At 35.7% G+C, this 27590-nt stretch overlaps 1 protein-coding gene across 1 annotated transcript; it reads right to left on the bottom strand.

The window, feature by feature from the left end:
- Nucleotides 1–2386: 2386 nt before the first annotated feature.
- Nucleotides 2387–26935, bottom strand: LOC113522534 (transmembrane protease serine 12). The gene is made up of 9 exons (XM_052898291.1): nt 26710–26935; nt 15279–15564; nt 13206–13401; nt 12721–12838; nt 11590–11719; nt 10961–11084; nt 7470–7717; nt 5587–5694; nt 2387–4121 (listed from the first exon to the last, which is right to left on the bottom strand). The coding sequence occupies exons 2-9, from the start codon at nt 15496–15498 to the stop codon at nt 3943–3945; spliced, it is 1323 nt and encodes a 440-aa protein (XP_052754251.1). The 5' UTR covers nt 15499–15564; nt 26710–26935; the 3' UTR covers nt 2387–3942.
- Between the last annotated feature and the right edge of the window lie 655 nt (nt 26936–27590).

The following is a 27590-nucleotide window of genomic DNA, read 5'->3' as shown; positions in this document are numbered from 1 at the left end:
TTCAATGTTATGATGGAAATTTCCACCATCGTGCAAAGAAGAATTAAGTCATATTGAAAGAGATTGAACGACAGTATTAAAAACGGTACATTACTGTATATAAGAATAAGCTATTATTGTGCGCATGCGCATCCTAAAATCCACCAACCATGACAGCGTGTTGACATTCAAATATTATGAGTCACATATCTTATCCAAGCATTAGCCGAGTTGGCGAAGACAGCGTTCTGTACATTTCAGGTCTTGGTAGTGGTTTAATACCGCCTCATTTTCCAACGGTCCCGGGTTCGATTCTCGCGTAATGGAAATATTTGTATCAATTATATCATTATCATCATACCAGCCGTTAACTGTCCACTGCTGGATATAGGCCATGCCCTTAAGGGGAGTTTTTCTAGTAGTTGCCAATTTTGGTAGGCGGGTTGGCAAATGCAACTGGGCTTTGACCATGTTTTAAGAGGGACGCTGCTGTCCATCACTAGACCAATAAATTTCCTTGGGGGGAAAGGGATTGTTAGTAATGGGGTCTAATAGCCCCATTGCTAGCAATATACCCTCTCAGGTCGACCTCCACGCGGTTCCCCTGGAAACCATCATGTTTAATTCTTGTCGAATTCATCATGGTGGGCCAACTGACCGGCAGGGTTACCATTCCATTTTCACCCATTAAAAAAGAAATCAGTTCCCTCTTACGACACTCACAGGAAAGGAAGGGCTGGCCAATTCTATGTCGGGACCATACGGATCTTCATTTAATCACTGTAATATTATAAATGTAAAAGTGAATTTGTTTGTTACTTTATACCGCCTTAACGGCTTCACCAATCGCTATGAAATTTGATATACATGTACTGGGATGGGATGAAGAAGGATATAGACTAGTTTTTGGAGCGGTTCGTTGGTCATGCAGACGAAGTCGCGGCTAAAAGCTAGTAAATTCTATATATTTTCCTTTAACCAAAGGTTGTCTGTAAGAGATTGCCCTAGCGATAAGACCGCCTCTTGTACCTTTATGTGTATATATTTATCTGTACTTCACGCTACTGTATTTCAGTTGGATTGTTTATATGTCATTGTTTATTTTTATGTTTTTGGTGCAATAAAGTGTTAAATAAATAAATAAAATATAAAATAGGCAGCGCCAAAGTTAAGGAACCCTAAAATTTTAACTATACATACAGTTAATTTACCGCGAAACCTCGTGTCGCTTTCATTCTTTAATGGTTACATACATTTCATACAAATTTTTGGCAATTTTTGAGTTGAATCTGCTGATTGCGGTCATTGACCTCTGTTGGACGGAAAGGATGATAATTTAGGAATATTTTAAGTATCTTTTATTATTATTTTTACACAACTTCACATATCCCCTCTTAAGGAGACGAGATGGCGAACTAACTCTTCGACCACAAATCTATCGACATATTCGGTACAAAATATTTGCTCTTTAGGAAGAACTTGTTTTCTATTTTGTAAAATATAATTGAAAATATGTTTTTTTTATATAGTTTTATCTTTTATATAACATTTAAAAGTATTTTCTTTATTTTATGTGTTTGCTTTCCATGAATTACTCAAGCTGTGCACATAATGTAAATGGATTATAACCTAGCCGAATCATAAATGTAACTATTATTTAAGTTTTTTATGGTTGTGATCTGTTTTATGTGCCAATAAAATAATATAAAAAAAAAAAACAGGTAGAAGCACAGTCGGCTCGGGTTCAGGGCCCCAGGGAGAGAAACCGGCGTACAATGCGGGCAGCATCTAAGAGCACCGCTTTCTGCATCTTTCCCGCGAGTGAGCCGCCTCGGAATCCCAACCGTCTGAGATGTTGTTCCAGACTGGTTGGGATAAGACCGTTTACCGACAAAACGATTGGAATGATTTCGGTCACCTCGTGACCAAGTCGATATATTTTCTTTTTCTCGATTTTCGCTATTATTATTAGTTTTTTTTAACAAAATTCACATCTCCCCTCTTGAGGAGAGGAGATGGCAAACTAACCCCCGGCAGAAGCACAGTCGGCCGGGGTTCAGGGCCCCAGGGAGAGAAACTGGCGTACAATGCGGGCAGAATCTAAGAGCACCGCTTCCTGCATCTTTTCCGGGAGTGAGCCGCCTCGGAATCAAAACCGTCTGAGATGTTGTTCCAGACTGGTTGGGATAAGACCGTTCACCGACAAAACGATTGGAATAATTTCAAGGAAAGATTTGCATGATTTATTGTTTCAAAGAGACGGGAATTAAGGAAAGGAGAATTAATTAAAAACATTAAAAAAAAAAAATACATATTAGAAACGTATACTGGATTCATTTTAAAAAATAAAAGAATTTACTTAATTTTATTTTAAATTTTATTTCTATAAGACAACAATTAGTAAATATAAATAAATAATGAAATAAATAAATTTAAACAATAACGGAGATCAACTCTCAGGTAATGTATATCAAGTTTAGTATGTATGTATATCAATAATTACTAGTACCGCATTCGAGTATTCTGACACTTCCCTATGGTTGACTGGGAGAGAATGCTTTTAGCATTAAGTCCGCCATGTACACATATTTGTACTAATGAATAAATAAATAAATAATGTGATTAGACAGAAAATTGGCAAGCTAAGCATTTGAATAAGTGAAGGGAAACATCTTTTTAATTAATAACTCTTTTAAAATCTTTTTTTTATATATTAAAAAAAAAGCCAATTTTCTTTTAATTTATAATTTTTTTTTATATCAATGGTCTTTATACATATATCTTTATATATATAATTATTTGCCATTTTTCATAATCATGTACAGTCAGCATTCTCATTAACAGAAAAAAAAACATGAGCAATTTTTTAATATATATTTTTTTAATACTTATTTACTATTATTAAAGCAGTCTACTATATCATGTGATAGCATGGGGTTCTTCAAAAAGGGGGGTAAAGAGGTTTCTTAAGGGTCGGCAACGCGCGCGTAATACCTCTGGTATTGCAGGCGTTCATAGGCTACGGTAACCGCTTACCCTCAAGTGGGCTGTATGCTTGTTTGCCACCTCAGTGGTATAAAAAAAAAGTGTGCTTCGAAATTTTCCACTCGATTATAATTTGCGTTTCTTAATAACATTTGCTTTTCAGTCTAAATATTTTAATAACACTTACATGATTTTAATTTATTTTATTGTGAACATATGAACTTAGACTATATAGATAGAGCATCGAGTCTCAAAAACGGATCGACTATTTGTCAGCTAATTGTCAAATTAGCTGACTCGTTTTTTTTAAGCAGTATTCTATACAAATGCTTTGGAGAAAAGCGGGTCAACATTTTTATACAATTTTGCGTGATAAATAGTTATTACCTTTATAACTTTTATCTATATTTGTTTTATAATTTTTGCATCTTTTTAATGTATAAAAACTCATTTTATTTATTGAATAATAATATATATGGATATGTCAAAAGTCGATTGCTTGGATACCTCTGTCACATTCGTGTTTCAACCGTGAAGCAGTTGTGTTTGCATGGCTGTGTTTCGGTTTGAAGGGTGGGATATGGCGTGAATTTACTGGGTACAGAGTAATAACACCTGAGTCCTCTGGAATGGCAATGCATGGGGGGTATCACGGGCGAAACAGTATACTCTGTTATGTCCATGGTACTGCTCATGTCTATAGGCGACGGTTACCACTTTCCATCCGGTGGGCCGTCAGCTTGTTTGCCATTCTAAGTTGTATAAAAAAAAATGTCAAGATACATTGTGTGCGTAAGTATATAGAACACTTGTAAAAAACGAGTCAGCTAATTTGACAATTAGCTGTTAAATAGTTGACCCGTTTTAGAGACATCGAGTCTCTATCTATATAATCTAAGAAGTCAATGGGGGATGCCTATGTCCAATAGTGGACAGATAACGTCTGATATGTTGATTACCATTTATTACTGTGTACCATTAAAAATCTATATAGTTGGTAACAGGGTTTATAACTCCTCGGATCCAGTTGCTGGTGACTTTCACGTTATGGTATATCCCCGGTTGATGGTCCACGCCGCATCCGAAGCCAGCTGACGTGATACCAGCGAGATAGTAGCGACCGTTGTCTAATACGATTAGTGGGCCTCCTGAATCGCCTGTCAATGTGAATGAATTGTGAATTTATATAATTCTCAATTTCGTATATAATACAGTATATATCATATATGTGTAAGTATATTTGTTATTCATATATATTTATTCGTTTATATATGTAATTTTAGTATGTATGTATATCAATAATTAGTAGTACCGCATTCGAGTATTCTGACACTTCCCTATGGTTGACTGGGAGAGAATGCTTTTAGCATTAAGTCCGTCATATACACATATTTGTACTAATGAATAAATAAATAAATAAATAATGAATGAGTGAAGAATGATTCAATAAATAAAACCAAGGAAAGAATGAATGAATATAAAGTATCCATACTTAAAAGTAAATGAATTAATTTAAATAAATAAAAATAAGCGAATGACGAGTGAATAAATAAAAGCATATATAAGTAAATAAATGTAAAAATTAACAAGAAAATGAATCAATGAATAAAACAAGTAAACGATGAGTAAATGAATGAGAGAATACATTAGAAAATGGACGGATAAATAAATGAGTTAACAAATGAGTAAATGAACGAATAAATGAACGAGAGAATTAATAAATAAATGAACGATTAAATGAATGAGTAAATAAATGAGAAAATGAACGAATGAATGTAAGAGTAAATGAACGATTAAACGAATGATAAAAGAAACGATTAAATGAACGATTAAATGAATGAGTAAATAAACGAGAAAATGAACGAGAGAATGAACGATCAAATGAATGAGTAAATAAACGAGAGAATGAACGATCAAATGAATGAGTAAATAAACGAGAAAATGAACGAGAGAATGAACGATCAAATGAATGAGTAAATAAACGAGAAAATGAACGAGAGAATGAACGATCAAATGAATGAGTAAATAAACGAGAGAATGAACGATCAAATGAATGAGTAAATAAACGAGAAAATGAACGAGAGAATGAACGATCAAATGAATGAGTAAATAAACGAGAAAATGAACGAGAGAATGAACGATCAAATGAATGAGTAAATAAACGAGAAAATGAACGAGAGAATGAACGATCAAATGAATGAGTAAATAAACGAGAGAATGAACGATCAAATGAATGAGTAAATAAACGAGAAAATGAACGAGAGAATGAACGATCAAATGAATGAGTAAATAAACGAGAGAATAAACGAGTAAACGAATGATAAAATAAACAATTAAATGAACGATTAAATGAATGACTAAATAAAGGAGCGAATGAACGAGTAAATAAATAAATTAATGAACGAGTAAATTAACTAGTAAATGAATAATAAATAAACAAGTAAATAAACAATGTAAGAATAGTGAAATTAATATGTGATATATAAATAGCATTTCTCAAATTGGTCCGTTCGAGAATCGTATCTAGGGTCATTACCTTGATATCACAAGATATTTACCATTATACCTCAAGAGTCAACTGTAATGATCACATTGATGATGATATGATGAAAGATGGCTTACCCAAACAGGCGTCTTGGTGTCCGTCCGAATGACCCGCGCATATCATTTCCGAGTGTATTTCAACGGATATCTGCTTGCTTTGATGCCACTTTATACATTGCTCTTTACCTATAAATTGTCAAAAATGACATTTAATAACATCATGTTGTAATTTTGTTTGCATTTACTTTTTGTCTCTGAGTTTTATTTTCAAGTTTATTACCTAATAATTCTGTCAGTTGTAAGCCGATTTGGATTTTTTTTAATGCAACTCGGAATGGCAAACAAGCTGACGGTCCACCTGATGGAAAGTGGTAACCGTCGCCTATAGACATGAGCAGTACCATGGACATAACAGAGTGTAATGTTTCGCGTTGCCATTCCTGAGGAGTAAGATGTTATTCCTCTGTACCCCGTAAATTCACTGCCATATCCCACCCTTCAGAGATATCATATTCTAATACTTAGCAATGGCAAAAAAAACCAAATTAAAGATCAGAGAAGAAAAAAGAGAGAAAGAAGAATTACGAATGAAGAATGGCTTTTTTTAATGGATGATAATGGTATGGTAACCCCGCCTGCGATATCGGTATAAGCTGGCGAGGCACCAGTAAGGGATGACGAATTCAATACAAATTACCCATTATGGTTTCTAGGGGGAACCATGTGGATGTCGACTTGGTATTGTTTGCAATGGGGATTTCAAGCCCTATTACTAACAATCCCCCCTTTAGTCAGTTAGACGTGTTTTTTTGATGGGTGAAAATGGTATGGTAACCCCGCCTGTGCTAACAGGATACGCTGGTACTTGCTTCGGCAGTACATATACTAAAAAAAAAATTGGAACAGGATACGCTGGCAGAGCACCAGTGAAGGATGATAGATGAGAATGAAAACAGGCCAGTTAGCCCATCATGATGAATTCATTAGGAATTAACCATGATAGTTTCCAGGGGCAACCGCGAGGAGGTCGACCTGGTTGGGTATATCGCTAGCAATAGAATTCCAAGTCTCCATTACTAACAATTCCTTTCCCCACAGTTAGACGTGTTAGGTAGACAGTAATGTATCTCGTCGGCTTAGATTATATAGATAGAGTGTCTCTATAAGAATGCTTCGAGAAAAACGGCTCAACTTTTTCATACAATTTTGCGTGATAAATAGTTATGAGTGATTCCATTATCTAATATATAAAATTCTCGTGTCACGATGTTTGTTACCAAAACTTCTCCGAAACGGCTTTACCAAATATTTATGAAATTTTGTGTGCATATTGGATAGGTCTGAGAATCGGCCAACATCTATTTTTCATACCTGTCAATGATAAGGGTGACCCAACCCAAAATTTTTTTTTAATTTTTGTGACAATTTTTTTTTATTTTTATTTTATTATAATTCAGTCTAGAAAAATACATACAACTTTAAATTTTCATCGTTTTACGATCAAGCCCTGTATTTTAATCGCGATTTTTATATTTCGCAATAAGTGGTAAAATAACGTTTACGGGATCAGTTAGTAACTTTATATAATAATATTTATTTTGTCTTATAATTTCTGCATCTTTTTAATGCGTTAACACTCATTTCATTTATTAAACAATACGGTCAAGGTACATTTTATGCGTAAATATATAGAATACTGCCAAAAAACAACAAGTAAGTTAATTTGACAATTGGCTGACAAAAAGTTGAGACGTTTTTGAGGCTCAATGCTCTATCTATATAATTTAAGGTCGTCGATTTTTATAAAAATATACATACATATATATTATATATTTTATATATATATATATATATATATATATATATATATATATATATATATATATATATATATATATATATATATATATATATATATCTGTCACGCCTGTTTCCCATTAGGGTAGGCAAAAAAATCTTACTCAGTATAGGCACTGTGGCGGATCTCAGTAGATTGGTCCCCGTATGACTGTTACTGGCGTCGGTCTTCCCCCAGCCGGCGATCACTCCGGACCTTCCCTGCAGCTCGAGGTCGAAGTCCGGGAGACAGATGGGCAGGATATGGCTCATGTACGTGATGGGTCTGGACAACTTCAGGAGGGCGATGTCGTAACGATCTGGTTGGGTCATACGGAACTGGAATAGTGGATGCAGGATCTTCTGGACGACGCTGCAATAAATTGAGAAAAATGTATGTATTTTATTTATTATAATAGAAAAAAAATTGCCACGTGTATCCCGGCATAGAATAGGCCACCCCTTCCTATCCCGTGGGTGTCGTAAGAGCCGACTAAGGGATAGTGAGAGATGAGCAGCAGCATGTATGTAAGTATGTATGTATGTCTATAACTATTAGATATGTAGAGAATCTATGTCAGCTTTCTATTTTGGATCTTGTATAACTAATTGACTGCAATATACTCGTAATAGCTTTATATTTTACTAGCTGCCCGTCCCGGCTTCGCACGTGTGGACATTTTTGCAACATTTTAAAAAGTGGTTATTGTGACATAACGATAATAGTTGGACATATAGTATCAACAAGTTTTTTGTAGTTATTGATATTTTCTTCAATATTGTAGAACATACTTTTGTTATATCATCAATAGTTTCCGCAGCGCACGCGACCAAAGATATTTTATATTTTTTTTTACACCTTGAATTACGTTACTAAAGTTTTAGTAAGGATCCCTAATCTTTTCTAGCAATAAATATAGTCTATGTTACTCAGGGTGAATGCAGCTTTCTAATTGTGAAAGAATTTTTGAAATCGGCAAAGTAGTTTTTGAGTTTATTCATTACAAACATACATACACACAAAAATACAAATCTTTCCTCTTTATAATATTAGTGTAAATTAATACAATACTTTATTATTAAATGTACTGATTAGATTCATTCATTTTTTTTTCTCTTCACATGACATTAGAGATGCTTAGTAATTGAAATAACAGATTTTGCAGTGCAATCGAAAAGTCAATACAATTATTATATAAATAAAGATGTTTAATACGGTCCCTATAAATGTTGATAGGTAATTAAATAGATAATGATTTATAACAAAGTTGTTGAATATGTGTTACCATAGACATTAACTAAACGACTGACTTGGTTTTACATGAGATCTCACAATTTTGTGTAGCGGAAGAACTGTGTTGCAAGACTTGTAATTTTTTACATTTTATGTTTTTAATGGGATTTAATTTCTTTTTGCTGCCGTGCCCGCTAATGATTTAACCCTTCTTTGCATAATGGTGAAAATTTCCATCATAACATTGAATGCCTAAAAATTATATAAAATACCAAGTTCACTTCAAGTTGAATACCTTTTTAATGTCCATTGAAGAAAAAAAAAAACATAAGTGTCAAATTTATTTTTTTAACCATTTTTCCTTTAATTTTGAACATAAATTAGATCACCACCTATTTATTTCACCAATAAAAAAAAAAATCATACAAAGAAGGGATAACGCGGCGGCTCTCCCCAGCTGGGGGGAAGGGATTGTTAGTAATGCGGACTACCAGTCCCATTGCTAGCAATATACCCTGTCAGGTCGACGTCCACGTGGTCCCACCCGGAAACCATCGTGCTGGATTCTATATGTATTCATCATGATGGGCTAACTGACCTACATTTTCACTGGTGCCCCGCCAGTGTATACCGATAGCGCAGGCGGGGTTACCATTTTATTCTCATCCATTAAAACAAAATACCTGGCTACTATTCCATAGACAACCGTTTAAAAAATCCTACATCCGCCATTGTTAGTGTCTATTTATTTATTTATTTATTAAAAGAAACACAGTAAGTGTATAGATGTTACAATAAGTATAAGTCCTCATATTTCGCCATAATTAGGCATGCAAATAATAAAACTTAAAAAGTATAAATGTTAAAGGAGTCATTAAAATTCGAAATGTTATATATATAAAAAAAAATACATTAAAAAATGTCAGACACTCGCTGGTGCCCCACCAGCGTATACGGTTAGCGCGGGCGGGGTTACCATTCTATTATCATCATTCATTAGTGGGCATACAGCGCTCTGCGTGTTCAATACAATAATGTTTTCAGGGTGTTGTTACGGTTGCCACGTTTCTGTACTGCATCCACAATGTTTGCAGCGGCGTGGACAGATGACTTCTATGCCATCAGACGCAAACGGATCGCGTCTCTTTTACACCGATTGCGTGGCAGCAGTGACAGCATTCTGAGGGTATTGTGTAATAAATACGATAGCCCGATCCTCTCATTGTGGGTGAAAATTATTATAGGGGCCATGAAATGAATTGTGTATTTTTTTTTCTACTAACATAGTTTAAGTCAATTGTTACTAACAAGAATGGATCAAAAGCAGTAAGGATAGACAATACAATTACTCGTCTATTAACTGGACACGGGGGAAATAGATCGTATTTGCATAGATTTAAATTAATCGATTCACCAAATTGTACCTGTGATGGTGAAACTCCGCGAACTATTATGTATCTCCTTATAGAATGTATTAGATTTTTTTATATAAAAGATTAAATTTTGAATTTAGGACAAATACTAATATAACAAAAGAAAACTTAAAAAATATATTTGAATACGATTCCAGCAGATTCCAATTAATACAATTCGCTAAAATGATATTTAAAGTATGTAATAGGGAAGGAGAATGGCACTAAATACATGGATTGACAAAATACATAACTCGGACTTTACTATAGTTAATGTACATATATATATATATATATATATATATATATATATATATATATATATGAATTTGATTGAATATATATTGAATTGAATTGAATTGAATATATATCTGAATTTGACACAAAAATCCCCATTAATAATGAAGAACCGCTCGACCGACTTGGTGCAAACTTCACATAAACCATCTACTAAATAGTCCGAACAAAGCCTAAACATTTGGTTTGGATAGGTAAGCCCGTTCTTGAGTTATAAAATTAAAACGAAAAGTGGCATTAATTTTTATATATATATATATATAATATATATATATATATATATATATATATATATATATATATATATATATATATATATATATATATACATATATATAAAATCGTGACCACATTTTTATAATCATATATTTATTAAAGTCATAAAAAATAATAAATATAATAGTAACAACTATTACATTTGTTAATATTAATTAAGTGTTACGAAATTTGTGTGTTACGTAAAGAAGTTCCGATGTCGTCGTATATATATATATACAGGAAAAAAATACACAGTAATAAATTTACAGATATAAATACAAACAGATTGGAAAGTTGTCGCCTCAAAGATAGAGACAGAAATCGCTTATTAAAAACAAAAAAAAAAAAACAAGAATGGATCTTTGTAATCTATAATAAAAGAATTATTATTATTATTATTATTATAAAGGCTCACCCCAGCTTGGTGGCGGCGCGCGTGCCGGCGCGTGCGGTGTCGTGCGCGCCCAGCCACACGGCCACGTCGCGCGCGCGCGCCCGCCACACGCAGTGCGCCGCCGTCGCCACGTACTGCCGCGACACTGCGCGTGCGCACCACCCCCGAGAGGGGCGGGGGGGGGGATTATTTACTTTATTTATTTATTGCAACAAACAGTCATTTAGTTAATTTTAAACTTTGCCATTGTTTACACATTTTTTAAATTCACAATCGGGACTTAACGCGATAACCAGAGGGAGACTTTGTACAAAAGTCGTTTGCTTGCGTACCTCTGTCCTATTCGTGTTTCTACCGTGAAGCAGTTGTGTTTGCATGGCTGTGTTTCGGTTTGAAGGGTGGGATATGGCGTGAATTTACTGGGTACAGAGGAATAACACCTGAGTCCTCAGGAATGGCAACGCATGGGGAGTATCATGGGCGAAACAGTATATTCTGTTATGTCCATGGTACTGCTCATGTTTATAGGCGACGGTTGTCACTTTCCATCAGGTGGGCCGTGAAACACGAATGGGGCAGAGGTACCCAAGCAATCGACTTTTGTACAAAGTCTCCCTCTGGTATCTAGAAAGTTAACTGTTAATACTTACCAAGCACACCACCGCATTGAAATTCAGATATCCTTACATGTGCTTGCCAGGGGAATTCAGCGAATCGAGCCTCCCTCCCTCCTATTATCCTTTTCTGTAATATCCTAGAGGATGGTAGACCGCAATCCGCCTGAAAATGCGTATTCATAATAATATAAGCCTTTATTAAAGAAGTAACATAATAAACAATTCAATGTAATAAATAAAGCTCCCTGCCGAGGTTTTCCCAAGAGACTACAGCATGGGGTTCTTCAAAAGGAGGGTAAAGAGGTTTCTTCAGGGTCGGCAACGCATGCGTAATACCTCTATTATTGCAGGTGTTCTTAGACTACGGTAACCACTTACCATCAGGTGGGCCGTATGCTTGTTTGCCATCTCAGTGGTATAAAAAAAATCAGTAGCTGTTCTGTCACCCCTCTCTTGTCCAAAGACAAAGGTCTCTTCCAAAGTCTTCCATTCTATTCTGTTTTTGGCTATCCTTGTCCAAAGTGCACCTGCAACTGCTTTTATATCTGTAACCCATCGTGTCAAACGTCTTTCCTGTCTTCTTTGTCTACTTAGATAGATAGATAGATACTCTTTATTGTTTCCTCCAAAAGATTACAATAGTAAACTTATTATAAATATTAACAATTACAAGAAATAATCACAGTGAGAAAACAATGGGCGACCTTATCGCTAAGAGCGATCTCTTCCAGCCAACCTTTGGATAGAGAGGAGTAATTATAAACAGTTTTTTTTTTACAACACAGGGAGCAAACGAGCATGCGGCTCACCTGATGGTAAGTGACTACCGCCGCCCATGATCACTTACAATACCAGCGGCATTGCAGGTGTGCTGCCGGCCTGTTAAAAAGGAATATACTCTTTTCTTGAAGGTTATGTTGTCGTATCGGTTCGGAAATACTGCTGCTGGAAGTAGATTCCAAAGAATGGTTGTGCGTGGAAGAAAGTGCCTTGAAAAACGCACGGTGGAAGACCGTCACTCGTCCAGATGATTGGGATGAACAGTTTGATTGGAGGCACGATGAAGATCCTATTATTTCTAAATATGGGCATGTAATAATGTAAATATATATCCCTACTCACTGTTATAATATATTATAATCACTGTAAAAGCATCATGCTGACCTGAGCTGCATCATCGTCGACCCTCCTCCTGAACACGTTGGCCGGTACCACGCTACGCTGGGGAACGTACCGTAACTGCGGCGGCGCTTTGTTGTACATCCACTCTGATGATGGTATACTGGGAATGAACGCAATATGTGTAAAAATATGTTCCACAAACAATAGGTCGACGAGGACAACACTAAAAAATAAACTAGTAAAAAAAAAAAACAAATTTATCGAAATTATTATACATTTTTAAAGATTGATGAATGTGGAAGAAGCGAAAGAGGTTTGTTTGAATCGAAGTATTTGGCATTCCATTGTTTCCGCCAACCCTAATGGGAGTCAGGCGTGACAGATATGTATGTATGTATTTGGCAGTTCTGGGTTTGTGGTCTCGTGTGTGTCATTTGACTAGGGTTCTTATTCTATCTTCTTGCTCAGTCCGTTGCGGGAGAGACAGAGTGGATTGAGTGCCAATAGCGTCTATCCAAATTCCTTACCTATTATCAAAAGCTTCACTAGATCCAGTTTTAGGAGGAAGGCAGCATGAGAATAACCAGCTGGTTCCGCAGCCTTTGAGCCTCGTTCCACCTTGAAGCCAACAAGTCAAGGACAGAGTGCATGGCCTGACCTCTGTTCCAATGGTACAAGTAGGGGAGTACCCGAATATTGAGGCTAGAACTCTGCTGGTCAGAGCTGGAAATTGAGAAAAAAGTTTTTAAATATATATTTATACAAATATTTTAAATACGCAATCGGATCTTAACGCGATGTAAAAACTTTTACAAGTAAATAGTACCTACATGCTTGCTTCTTTATTGCCGACGTTTCGACGTGGATTGCATTACGTCGTGGTCACGACAGGACTGAAGTGAGCGGTGTCTTTATCTGACAGCCCGACCATACTCTTTTGGTATCTTTGCACTATCACCATTACTATCTAGAGCCACCTTACACACTGCACTTTTCGACGTGGATTACACCACGTCGAAAAGTGCGGTGTGTATGTCGGCAATAAAGAAGCAGGTATGTAAGTACTTGTATTTGTGTATTTAAAATACATATGTGTAAATAATGCGAAGGTCTAAAATTAACTATATTTATACAAATTTTCTGTTGAAATAAAATATGCCAATGATGATATTGTTACACGTGCGAGAGTGTCGCCCTTTGAAGCTAAGAGTTTTTAGGCCACCTTCGTTTTAAACGAAGGCCTCTGACGTGACTTATGCAGTATACTCTGTTATGTCCATGGTACTGCTCATGTCTATAGGCGACGGTTACCACTTTCCATCAGGTGAGCCGTCAGCTCGTTTGCCATTCTAAGTTGTATAAAAAAAATGTGATCTGCACTGCGAAGCACGAAGTGGCATTCACTTTGAAAACGCCTGTTAATTTTTTAACGATGCAAATATATATGTATAATGGTAATTTTATGAACATACTAAAGAAGTCTTCATCAGTGAAAGTACAGCGCTTCGCGGCAAGACGAGATGCAGTAACGCAAACAATACGATGAAACCGAAACAGTTGATGGAAATAGGAGTTTTTTTTATACAACTTAGAATGGCAAACAAGCTGACGGCCCACCTGATGGAAAGTGGTAACCATCGCCTATAGACATGAGAAATTGTACCCAAATGAGACAGAGGTACACAAGCAATAGTACAAAAGTCGATTGCTTGGGTACCTCTGTCTCATTTGTATTTCAACCGTAAAGTAGTTGTGCTTGCATGGCTGTGTTTCGATTTGAAGGGTCGGATATGACGTGAATTTACTGGGTACATAGGAATAACACCTGAGTCCTTAGGAATGGCAACGCATGGGGGGTATCATAGGCGAAACAGTATACTCTGTTAAGTCCATGGTACTGCTCATGTCTATAGGCGACGGTTATCACTTTCTATCAGGTGGGCCGTCAGCTTGTTCGCCATTCTAAGTTGTATAAAAAAAAATGTTCACAAATTTTATACAAATCCGTTCAGTAGTTTTTGCATGAAAGAGTATCATCATTACAATGATTACAACCTTTCCTAACATTAATGGGATTAATTGGGAGGGGTGGGGAGGATGAGAGATTAGAAAATAATATTAATAAAAGGAATGAATAGCCCCATTGCTAGCAATATACTCTGTCAGATTGACCCCCTCGTGTTTCCGCCTGGAAACCATCGTGTTCAATTCTAAGTGAATTTATCATGATAGGCAAACTGACTTGCTTCATTTTCATCTATCCCTTACTGGTACCCCATCAGTGTCCACCGTTAGCGCAGGCGGGGTTACCATTCCATTATTATCTATTTAAAAAAATATAGAATTAATTCCTATTACTATTTTTTTGTATCAATAAAGTGTATTAAATGATTTGTAAAAAACCGTACAATAATATAATTTCCGTCGAACATTAGTTTTTCAAGCGTGGCAATTACTAGCGAAACCCCCCTAGGGGATTATAGGGATCATATTCAGTATTGGACAATTCAAAGTCTGATATGATTTGACGATTAGTTCCATCTCTTCTCTTTAAGATGGAAGATGTGCATTTTGTAAAATAAAAATAAAATTTTTCTTACTTTCCGTATTTACTTGTCCAACAAAGTTTAAAACAATCAGCGGTATCAAAACAGCGCCCAGCCGCCATTTTGATTTCCGTCGCCATTTTGTTTTGTTTATGTTACCATTGTAAAAACAGTTCTTCCTCTTTTTTAGTACTTTATCTGTGTTTGTGTAGATTGCATTCGATCTATGGTGTCTTTGGTACCATATCGAGTTTCCATTTTTCACCGCTGACATGTCGCTAGTGTGCTATTGTAATGTGACATCGCGCGTTTAGTATTTGTGTTTCTAAAATAAATTTATCTGAAAATGAGAGAAAAGACATTATTATTTATTGATTATTATATATTAGGTAAATTGTACGGATTTTCTAGTGTGAATTAAGATTAAAAGTAACTTATATTTATATTTATCTAGGTTTTTTTTTTGTTGGGTGAAAATGGTATGGTAACTCCGCCTGCGCTAACGGGATACGCTGGCGGAGCACCAGTGAAGGGTGATAGGTGAGAATGAAAACAGGCCAGTTAGCCCATCATGATAATTCATCAGGAATTAACCATGATAGTTTCCAGGGGGAACCACGAGGAGATCGACCTGGTTGGGTATATTGCTAGCAATGAGACTCTTAGTCTCCATTACTAACAATCCCTTCCCCCCCTATTAATCTAGGTTATGTTCTTAGATTATATAGATAGAGTGTCACCATACAAATACTCAGAAAAAAGCGGGTCAACTTTTTCATACAATTTTGCGTGATTCCTTCATACTTTGTTTTATACATTTTGCGCCTATTTTAATGCACAAGAACTAATTTTATTTATTAAATAATGAAATATAGATACACCAAGGTACATTGTGTGCGTAAGTATATAGACCATTAATAGACAAAACGAGTCAGCTAATTGGCAAAAAGTTGACCCGTTTTTGAGGTTAGATGCTCTATCTATATAATCTCAAGTTATGTTTTACTTAAGTTATGTTTTGGCCATGTGGTCCCGGCATAGGATGGTTTACCACTTCCTTTCCCGTAAGTGTCGTTTAAGGGAATTAAATGTTCGAGGGGTGGACAGCAGCGTTTCTCTCAAAATATCACCAACGCTTAGGTATGTTTTTTTTAATGGATGAAAATGGAATGGTCACCCCACTTGCGCTATCGGGATACGCTGGCGGGGCACCAATGAAGGATGATAGGTGAGGATGAAAAGGCAGGTCAGTTAGTCCATCCTGATGAATTCATCAAAAATTAACCACGATGGTTTCCAGGGGGAACCGCGTGGAGGTCGACCTGTTAGGGTAGTATTGCTAGTAATGGGTCTGTTGGATCTCACTATTAACAGTCCCTGTCCCCCCATCTCTTGGTTCCCAACTATGGTTGCCCTCCCGCCGCACATCATCATCATTTCAGCGGTTAACAGTCCACCGTTGAATTTTTTTTTATACAATTTAGAATGGCAAACAAGCTGACGGCTCACCTGATGGATTAAGTGGAAACCGTCGTCTATAGACACAAGCATTACCATGGACATAACAGAGTATACTGTTTCGTCCATGATACCCCCATGCGTTGTCATTCCTGAGGACTCAGGTGTTATTCTTCTGTACCCTGTAAATTCACGTCATATCCCACCCTTCAAACCGAAACACAGCTATGCAAACACAACTGTTTCACGGTTGAAACACGAATGGGATAGAGGTACCCAAGCAATCGACTTTTGTACAAAGTCTCCCTCTGGTAAAATCACTATCATCGTTATAATATCAAGCATTTCACTACCCGCATGTAATTTATTTATCATTCATTAATTCGAATGAACGAAAATATTTTGAAGGTGCGTCTGTTAGTGATAATACCTAGTTTCTACTTTCTTATTCTCATAAATTACTTCATATCATCTCTTCTCAACATGCGGGTCGTAGGTTGTATTGACGAATGTTTTAAGAGGTATTGCTTGGGTACCTCTGGTTGGTTCAACCGTGAAGCTCAACTGGCTTATCGTTACAAATTTCAACCGGGAGGGGATCGCGTTGCTGTACTATATTTAATAATCATGACATTTAAAATTTTGATTTACAAAAAATAATCGACTACAATTATGACCAAGCTAGTTATAATTTAAAATCGAAACAACTGAACCGATTTCGATAAAATTACTATGGAAGTAAACTGCAAGAATATCTTTTCAGATAAAAATGAACTTTTCAAATCTTCTTAAAAATGATAGAGTTATAAGGTATTGAAAGACGGACTTTTTCAGTGATACTGCGTGTTTCCCGCATTTGTTTTGTGCTCAGTTATGAGGTAACAAACATAAATTAAAGATTGTTAAAAAAAAAAAAAACTAATTGGGAGAAAACCAGTTATTTTGATTTAAAAACTAAACTACTAAGCCGATTTTGATAAAATTATTATGGGACCAATCTGTAAGTATATCCTGTAGATGAATTTTTCAAAACAGAATAGATAAATATCTAGTACAGTTGTCGATGCATAAATTAATCAGTTTCTAACAAAATGGGACATTCGCATGCTATACTGTAATGACTAAATAGGCACGAGACTTTATGTAATATAAGACCACCGAAAACTACCCTATTTAATGCAAATAAATTTATTATTATTATTATTTCATATAAAAAAAGAATTTTTCAAATCGCTTTACAACTGACGGAGTTATAAGGTAATAAACATAGAAGAAAAATACAACAGTATTTTTTTTTAAGGGTTGATAATGGAACGGTATCCCCACCCGCGCTATCGGTATACGCCTGCGGGGCACCAGTGAAGAATGAAAGATGAGGATGAAGCAGGTCAGTTAGCCCATCGTGACGAATTCAACAAGAATTGTTCACGATGGTTTCCAGGGGGAACCACGTGGAGGCCGACCTAATAGAGCATATTGCTAGCAATGGGGCTTTCAAACTGCATTGCTAACAATCCCTTTCCCCCCAATACAACAGTATTGAGAACTTTTTTCTTTTTAAAGTCGGTTGAAAATTATATGTGTTTGCGACCCGAGAGCGAATTGGTTGAGCACCACTGCATTATAATAATTAGTGACTACAATTTATGCGCATGTGAGCAATCGTGTAACTTTCATCAGGTGGATACGTAAACAATAGTAGTTTACATGTTCCCGCGGCTTTGCCCGTGGTAGTAGTAGTAGTAGTGAGTTGTCAAACACAAGAAGAATTTTACAAATCCGACCGGTATCTCCAGATAATTTTTTTATGCAACTTAGAATGGCAAACAAGCTGACGGCTCACCTGATGGAAAGTGGTAACCGTCACCTATAGACATGAGCAGTACCATGGACATAACAGAGTATACTGTTTCGCCCATGATACTCCCCATGCGTTGCCATTCCTGAGGACTTAGGTGTTATTCCTCTGTACCGTGTAAATTCATACCATATCCCACCCTTCAAACCGAAACACAGCCACGCAAACACAACTGCTTTACGGTTAAAACACGAATAGGACAGAGGTGTCCAAGCAAACGAGTTTTGTACAAAGTCTCCCTCTGGTATTTTCCTCTCCCTTCTAGATGGGGGTGTTTAAACAAATAAAGGTTTGCTTTAGTATTAGTATAGATTTAAGGTGCTCTCCAGTTATGCTGTGTGGTCCCAGCATAGAATGGTCCACCTCGTCCTTTCCCGTGGGTGTCGTAAGAGGCCATTTAGAACATTTAAAGGTCGAGAGATGAGCAGCAGTGTCCCTCTTTTTTTTTTATACCACTGAGGTGGCAAACAAGCATACGGCCCACCTGATGGTAAGTGGTTACCGTAGCCTATGAACACCTGCAATACCAGAGGTATCATGCGTGCGTTGCCGACCCTGAAGAAATCTCTTTACCCCTCTCTTAAAACTACACCAAAAATTTTACTGCGTATGCCAACACGCCTGCCTAACGAGTCAATTACTAGCAACCAAGTAAGTACACGAATAGTAAAATTATATTGATAGGAAGTTAATATACATGCGTCAATGCCAATTTAGATGTTAGTTTATATATATATATATATATATATAGATTTATTTTTTTAATTATTTAACTCTTTACTGCACCAATATTATAGGTTTTTTTTTAAATGGATGATAATGGAATGGTAACTCCGCTAATGGTAAACCTACGCTATCGGTATACACTGGCGGGGCACCAGTGAGAGGTGATAGATGAGTTAGAAAGCAGGTCAGTTAGCTCATCGTAACGAATGCAAGAAGTATTAATCATAATGGTTTCCAGGGGGAACCGCGTGGAGGTCGACCTAACAAGGCTTGCTAGCAATGATGCCATTACTCCACATTACTAACAATCTTTCCCCCCATATTATAGGATTTTTTTTTATTGGATGAAAATGGAGTGGTTACCCCGCCTGCGCTAATGGGATACGCTGGCGGGGCACCAGTGAAGGGTGATCGATGAGGATGAAAACAGGCCAGTTAGCCCATCATGATGAATTCATCAGGAATTAACCATGATAGTTTCCAGGGGGAACCGCGAGGAAGTCGACCTGGTTGGATATATTGCTAGCAATGGGATTCTTAGTCTCCATTACTAACAATCCCTTTCCCCCCTATTATAGGATTTGTTGAAGAATTTTCTATAAGTATAGTGTAGTACAAAAGGCTAGGTCTTATTGCTAAGCAATCTCTTCCAGACAACCTTTGGGTAGAAAGAATTAATGAATAAATGAATGAATTAATATTAATTAATGAGGTAGGTGGCGCTTAAAAAAAAAAACAGATCTCAAAAAATACTTTCACAAAATATTGGTAGTTTTTTTAAATACATTTGTCACGCAATAATTTTGATTTACATTGAATAAATGAATATTTTTTTTTAATATTACGTTGATCACACAAAAATGTATCGTAATCAATTTGGTTATTACTAACAGCAGGTATCTTTCCTCTCACGTGTTGTACAAAGTTTTTTTTTTTAAATAAAATGGTAATGATTGACGTACATGCTTCAACTTTAAATGTGACCAGCGGGTCTACCATGAAATGAAATTCCGAAATTTCGGACTCAATTTCGTGTTTTTGTTTATACCAAAATCGGACCAATAAGTGGAGTTTAACATTTCGTTCGTCATATATCCTGTCATAAAAGTCCAAAGAAACAATATTTTAACATTTTTAATATTTCCAAACGGCATGTATTATGTAATTTTAAGATCAAATTTCTGTTTTGTTTGACTTCGAATTTTCGGAAAACTTTTCATAGTAGGCCCTCAGGCAATAAATAAAATGAAGCATTTATTTACGTATATCATGGGTGGTCCGTATTTCACCTTTACTCTCAGCGAATTCATAAAAATTAGCTGCTAAGGTGAGTATGTAGGGGGGGAAGGGATTGTTAGCAATGGAGTTTCACAGCCCCATTGCTAGCAATATGCCTTATTAGGTCGACCTCCACGTGGTTCCCCCTGGAAACCATCGTGAGCAATTCTTGTTGAATTCGTCACGATGGGCTAACTGATCTGCTTCATCCTCATCTATCATGCTTCACTGGTGCCCCGCCGGTGTATACCGATAGCGCGGGTGTGGTTACCATTCCATTATCATCCATTTAAAAAAAAAAGGTGAGTATGTATACTTTTTTTTTAATAGGTGATAATGGCATAGTAACCCCGCCTGCGCTAATGGTATACGCTGGCGGGGCTCCAGTAAGGGATGATAGGTAAGGATGAAAAAGCAGGTTAGTTAGTCCATCGCGACGAATTTCACTAGAATTAACCACGACGGTTTCTAAGGAGAACCGCGTGGAGGTCGACCTTTTTTTAACGTCTGGAAAACGCTTTAGGGGGCATCCATTAATTACGTGAGCTCAGAATAGGGGGGGGGGGGGGGTCTAATGAATTCTCACCAAATCTCATTTAAACCGAGGGGGGGGGGGGGATAATCAAAAATCTCACATCAACTTCAAAAAATACAAAATATTAAAGATATTACTAAAATATTAAAGATAAACGTAGACGTTTCCAGTGATTGTCTTCCTGCACTACTAGAAATCCCAGATGATATGTGTCCAATTATTTCGATTGAAAAAATACACAAGTCTTAAAGTAAAAATTTAAAAGAAAGTGTTGTTTTTATGTTTTTATTTTGAATTTTATTTAATTTAAATAAATTAATTATAGTATACCCGAACGATTTATTATTTTCCCGAATAATAAATATAAATTAAGGTTAAAATATTTTTTGCGTCAATCTCACGTAAGGGGGGTCAAGGCAAATCTCACTAAATCTCACCTAAGGGGGGGGGGGGGGGGAGGAGTCTAAACTGATCGAAAAAGAGCTCACGTAATTAATGGATGCCCCCTTATGCAGACCCATACATCTTATGGGAGGTGAATGGATACTGTGGGAATCCCCCCGTAAGGCGGTGGTGTACCCACCAAAAACCAGACGATATATCCTCGAGGTGCGATATGTCGGAGACGGGTTCACTTTCGTACCTACCACATCTCCGATAGCAGCGACCCGTCCCCTGATGGTAAGAGCAGGTCTCCTCTCTCAAGATAGGGTGGATGGCGTGCACACCCTACCACTCGAGGGGACGCGCCGGTATATTAGCGCATCCTCCAGGGATGGAGGTCGACCTGATAAGGTGTATTGCTAGCAATGGGTCAATTAGATCCCATTACTAATCCTTTTTCCCCTCAAGTATGTATATTTGGTACAGCTTATCCGACTAGGTATGTTCAACTTCGACTGAGAGGCCAACCGACGAATCCAACTCGGCTGGGTAGCGCCGGGAAACTACGCCACATTTTCTCATTTAGAATACCCCAATATATATATTACTAAAAAATCTAACTAACTGTGGCCAAATTAGTTAGTTAGTAGATAGTTCTGCCGTGAAACAGTTGTGTTTGCATGGCTGTGTTTCGGTTTGAAAAGTGGGATATGGAAGTGAATTTACAGGGTACAGAGGAATAACACCTGAGTCCTCAGGAATGACAACACATAGGGGGTATCATGGGCGGCACAACATACTCTGTTATGTCCATAGTACTGTTCCTGCTATAGGCGACAATTACCGCTTTCCATCAGGTGGACAGTCAGCTTGTTAGCCATTCTAAGTTGCATAAAATAAATTTGTTTAACGAACTGAGTAGTAATTAAACGGAGAAAACTGCGCATGCGCCGATGATCTTGTAGGTCGCGACCGGTCGCGAAACTCGAGTAATCGAGTCAAAACCTACCAGGGGTAAGTAGTATATAACAATATATATATATTGTAATTACAATATACATATATTAATCCAATAAATATTTGTTATCCAATATATAATGACGAAATAAAGAATCAGATCGAATTAAATATATAAAGACTGGTGTGGGCGATGACATTTTATTCAGCCAGTAATGTCCAGAGAAATCCAATATATATATATATATATATATATATATATATATATATATATATATATATATATATATATTGAAGCGATACTGATATTATCCATATCTCTCATATTGATATTAATCTCCACGAAACTGTCACTATAAATAAAAAATGTTTATGGTACTTGTAATTGTAAACAAGCTGATGGTATACCTGGTGAAAAATGGTAATCGTTATTGTAAATATATATGTATATATATATATATATATATATATATATATATATATATATATATATATATATATATATATATATATATATATATATATATATATAGCTCCTCTTCCATATCCCGCTGAGTATTTGAAGCTTTTGCATACGGACAATTGTGTAGGACCGTGTCTCGGTTCCATAAGTCATCACTGACAAATCGCATTGGTTAAAGACCTTCGTCTTCAAAATTCCACTGTCCACTGTCCACTGCTGGACATAAGCCTTCCTCATAACGGGGGTTTTTCCAGTAGTTGCCACGCTTGTCAGGCGAGTTGACAACCGCAGTTAGGCTTTTAGAGACGTTTTAAGAGGAGTGCTGCTGCCCATCCCTCGCTCTCCCTTAGTGGCCTCTTACCACAATCACGAGGAATGTAGGGGAGGCCCATTCTACGCCGGGGCACACACGGTGAATATATTATTATATATACATAATATTACATATCGACACATACCTAAGTTTCGGTCATAAAAAAAGAAAGTCAAAGTGTCGAGGGAAGCTTTCGAAATGTTTTAAAAGAGATTCATTTATAATGCAAACGAGTCATCTTTTTAAGACAAAGGACAGTAACAATGGCTTTGTTTAAGAAATTGTCCCCACTGTGAAAGAAGGAGGATATAACCTACTTATGTAGCAAATTTCGTACAAATCCGTTCAGTAGATATGGCGTGAGAGAGTAACAAACGTCTATCCATTGTACAAACTTTCGCTTTTCATTTAATAGTACCTTTTATCCGCGACATTGTCCTCGTGATTTCCTTATATTTCATAAGCAAATTGTGTAGATCAGGATAGAATAGTATAGGCTAGGATAGGATAGAATAGATTAGAATAGGATATGATAAGATAGGATAGGGTATACATCCAAAGCCCAACACGAGACTGGAGATCCGGGAGGGGTGCGCTGTGTATTCCTGGCGCACCACTCGGGGTGGTCCCGTAGGGGAGCGGCGCTGCCGGTGACGCGGAGGACTGCAACCGCGAGCCCTTGTCACCGGCACACGGCGCTGAGAGGAATACCGGGGTGTTTTTAATGGGTAAAAATCCCACAGTACCCATCCGTCGTCCCACCGGCGGATGGCTCTCTTTCTGAAGATTTTCACCCTAGTTAAAAAAAAAAAGATAGGATAGGATAGAACAGAATAGAATAGGATGTGATAATATAGGATAGGATGGAATAGGATAAAATAGGATAGAAATAGTCTTTATCCAAACCGACTTGATTACAAAATCTGTAAAATTGTCAGTATTTTATGATTACACTGCTAGGTTCAGGATGTTGTTACCTGCTGAGAAGAACACGCAAGAAACTCAGTTACTCTTATCAAATTATTATGTACAAGATAATTTTACAATTGCAAGAGTGTTGTGACTGTAATTAGCAGTAAGTTCTATTTATATGTATTATTAAATAGAAAATAAACAAGCAAACATGAGCAGGCCAGTTCCCATAAGCAGCACCCGTTCACGAGTATGACGGATGAGCTATAGGACTTCTAAGATGTTTTTTGTAGCGATTTTTTTTATCTTCTAAGGTATAAAGTGTATTTTCCAAAGGAGATCGTTTATATATGATTACGTCTTAATATATACATGTATATTAATATGTGAAACAAAAACTTTGCACCTCTTTTTACGAACATTGCGCGGACGAAGGAGTATGGAATTTGGCACACTTATAGTTTATATAGAGAAGGAGTGCAGAGTTCTGATATACTTTTAAAATTATTCTAATATATTTTTTATGTTTAATTTATTATTGATTATCTTAAAATACACTATATCAATAAAAAAAAAATTACACAAACTACCATGTGATTGACATACACACGCTCACTCACGCGCACGCACGCACGCACACACGCACACACACACCCACACACACACACACACACACACATACCCTTTTGTTTATTGTCAAAGTCTGTGGTCAAATTGAGAATAGATTAATATTGTTTGTCTGTTAATATTACTTGTCTATAGTCTTACTGAATGTCAAACGTAACCGTAATGAATTCATTTATTACAATATACGTTATGGTCGAATTTCGACCACGCGGCGACCACTAGTTATAATTAAGTTCTATTAATAAAGATTAAAACATTAACTTTGAACTAAAAAACTAGTTCCATTAGTCCACTGTACAGTTATTTATAACTGATCGGCCGGGATTCACTATCCCGTTTGTATGGAGCAAGTATGGTTTCCGACCGACTTTAAAAAGAAGAAGTTCCTCAATTCGGTTGTATTTTTTTTAATGTTTGTTACCTATTGGATTTTTTTTTATCTAGTACTACTACGTCAGTTGTAAAACGATTTGGGATTTCTTTTTTATCTGAAAGGATATATGTATCTTAAAAGATTGGTACTACAGAAATTTTATCAATAACGATTTGGTAGTCGAACAAAAACTTATTCAAATCCAAGAGTACAGTTAAGTTTTAATTTACATTTAAATAAATAAATATAAACTTGGACTGTACAAGATAAAATTTATTATATTATTACTAATTATATTTTTCAGTTTATATATACATGCCAGAAATTTTAATATCGCGTTGTAGCACACACACACACACACACTATAACAACAACTCCATCTAGTGGTCAACCTGAGGAGTAATTCTGTTTACATAGTTACAGACAAACGGATTATACAGTAGTTTAGTTTTGAAATAAAAATAACTGGTTTTGTAACAATGAAATTAGTTTTTTAAAAGTCTAAATGATAGTAAATTCGTATTTAACCGACGTGGGACATCAAAAAAGGGAGGTATATTTTATAAAAAAAATAATACATAATAATTAGACGTTATAATTAATGAAATAATAAAAAAATTCTAAAGGTTTTTAATTGTTCTGATTTTTTTTGTATATATAACGCCAAATTGTCGACAATTCTACTCTGATTGTATTGGTCTCGTTATATTTCCATGCAGAATCGTTTCTTGATATAATTTTATGTATTTTTTTTTCTGAATTGAAAATTTTCTCTTAAAATAAAAATCATAAACTGCCATTATGTGATTTTTTTTTATATTCAATTGACTTCCAAAAAGGAGTTTTGAAAATCGGTAAAAAAAATTTAATTGAATTCGATTGAAATTTGAAATATATTATATAAAAAATTTGAAATTTTTTATATATTTTTTTTATGTCGGAACCCCGACGTTTATAAAACGAATTGGAAAAATTCTTTTTTTTATCTGAAAGGCTATAACTACTAACGTAATTTAAAGTCTATTTTAATAGTAACAAAATATATCTTGTTGCCTGGCATTAAAATGGATTTGAAATTTGAAATATACTTTCAGATTGGTCCCGGAGAAATTTATCAAAACAGGTTTAGAAGTTTAGTTGAAAAGAAAAACTATTTTGGCCACGATAGAAGTCGATGATTTTTATGGGACTAAATTTGGTTGTATTATTGTATTAACATAATAATATTTTAAATCTAGACTAAGATCATAAAGAGGAAAGATTTGGTCGTTTGTTTGTAAAAGATTAACTCGAAAAATAGTTAACCGATTTAAAAAATTCTTTCACCTATAGAAAGCTACATTGTCAGTGAGTAATATAGGCTATATATTATTCTTATAAATCCGATTAACTTGGATAAAGCCGGGCCGGATCGCTAGTGTTCAAGAAATAAAGATGTGTACGTTGTTTCCTTAGCTTTTCCCTTTCGATTATCAATTAAAAAAAAATAGTCTTGTCTCTATGATCTGTTTGCAAAATCAACTTTTTCTGCAAACTAGGCCAACGTAACTGACCTATCATTTCTCTTAAATCAAAACAGGCTTTATATAGCTAATACTTACATTGCCTTTCACTTTTAAACCTAGACACTTTCACTTAATAGAATTCACTTTAAAATAATTCAATAAAACCAATCACAGATAAAATATTTTTGAAATGGGCGCGAAATGAAAGTTTTTAAATATCGAACGCGTCGTAATGTAAGTAATTTTTAAATTTGAATTTACTTTTTTTTTGGAACGTTCGGAAGCCAAGACGTTCGAGTGTAGACTGCAGCGTTTTCGAACCGGTCCGTAGTGATTTAGTGATGGGCTATGACATATTTTTTATCGAATTCATTTTTTTTATATTAATCGAGTCGTGGCTGGAATGATATCGAATAATATAGAGATTTGTGTAATTATTTGAATATAGAAATTTAAATATGTAAATTATATTTTATTTTCTGTAGATACTAGAGTTTTTTGGTACTATGGAAGGCTATGGTTTTATATTTGTATAGATACAGCATCGAGTGTTAAAACATAAAAAATCCAATCTTTTTTATGATATTAGTATAAGTAAATTGACATATGTTGTTTTACACCTTATAGCTGTACCTAGCGATTTTTCCTTACAAGAGTATTAAAGGTTTTATCTCTCAAGGAGAGGCAAGCAATAAATATCAATTTTATTCATAAAAACTCAATTTTTTTATACAAAATTATGCCTGCTTCAATGGTTTTATCCAAACCTACAATTATACCATTTAGACAGTTGTAGTTCAAACTGTGTTAATAAGATGTTAATATATGGGTAATTACCTGAAAATAAAAAAAAAAAAATAAAAAAAAAAAAATTAACCTCTTTACTCATAAAAACTGTAATATTCTACAAACCTATTTGTCGCGTGGTCCCGAGATAGAATGGGCCATCCCTTCCTTTCCTTTTTTTATGGATGATA

This window comes from Galleria mellonella, unplaced genomic scaffold (assembly GCF_026898425.1).
Source record: "Galleria mellonella isolate WM207_F2 unplaced genomic scaffold, CSIRO_AGI_GalMel_v1 utg424, whole genome shotgun sequence".
Taxonomy (NCBI): Eukaryota; Metazoa; Arthropoda; class Insecta; order Lepidoptera; family Pyralidae; genus Galleria; species Galleria mellonella.
The sequence above is the reverse complement of the archived record's forward strand: the minus strand, read 5'-3'. Positions and strand labels throughout refer to the sequence as shown.

Coding starts and splice junctions, on each gene's coding strand:
- LOC113522534 (XM_052898291.1), bottom strand. CDS start 15,498: ATGTCAGCGGTGAAAAATGGAAACTCGATATGGTACCAAAGACACCAT. Junction 12,839..13,205: donor AGTGAAGCTTTTGATAATAG/GTAAGGAATTTG, acceptor GTTCATTCCCAG/TATACCATCATCAGAGTGGA. Junction 7,718..10,960: donor CGCGCCGCCACCAAGCTGGG/GTGAGCCTTTAT, acceptor AATTTATTGCAG/CGTCGTCCAGAAGATCCTGC.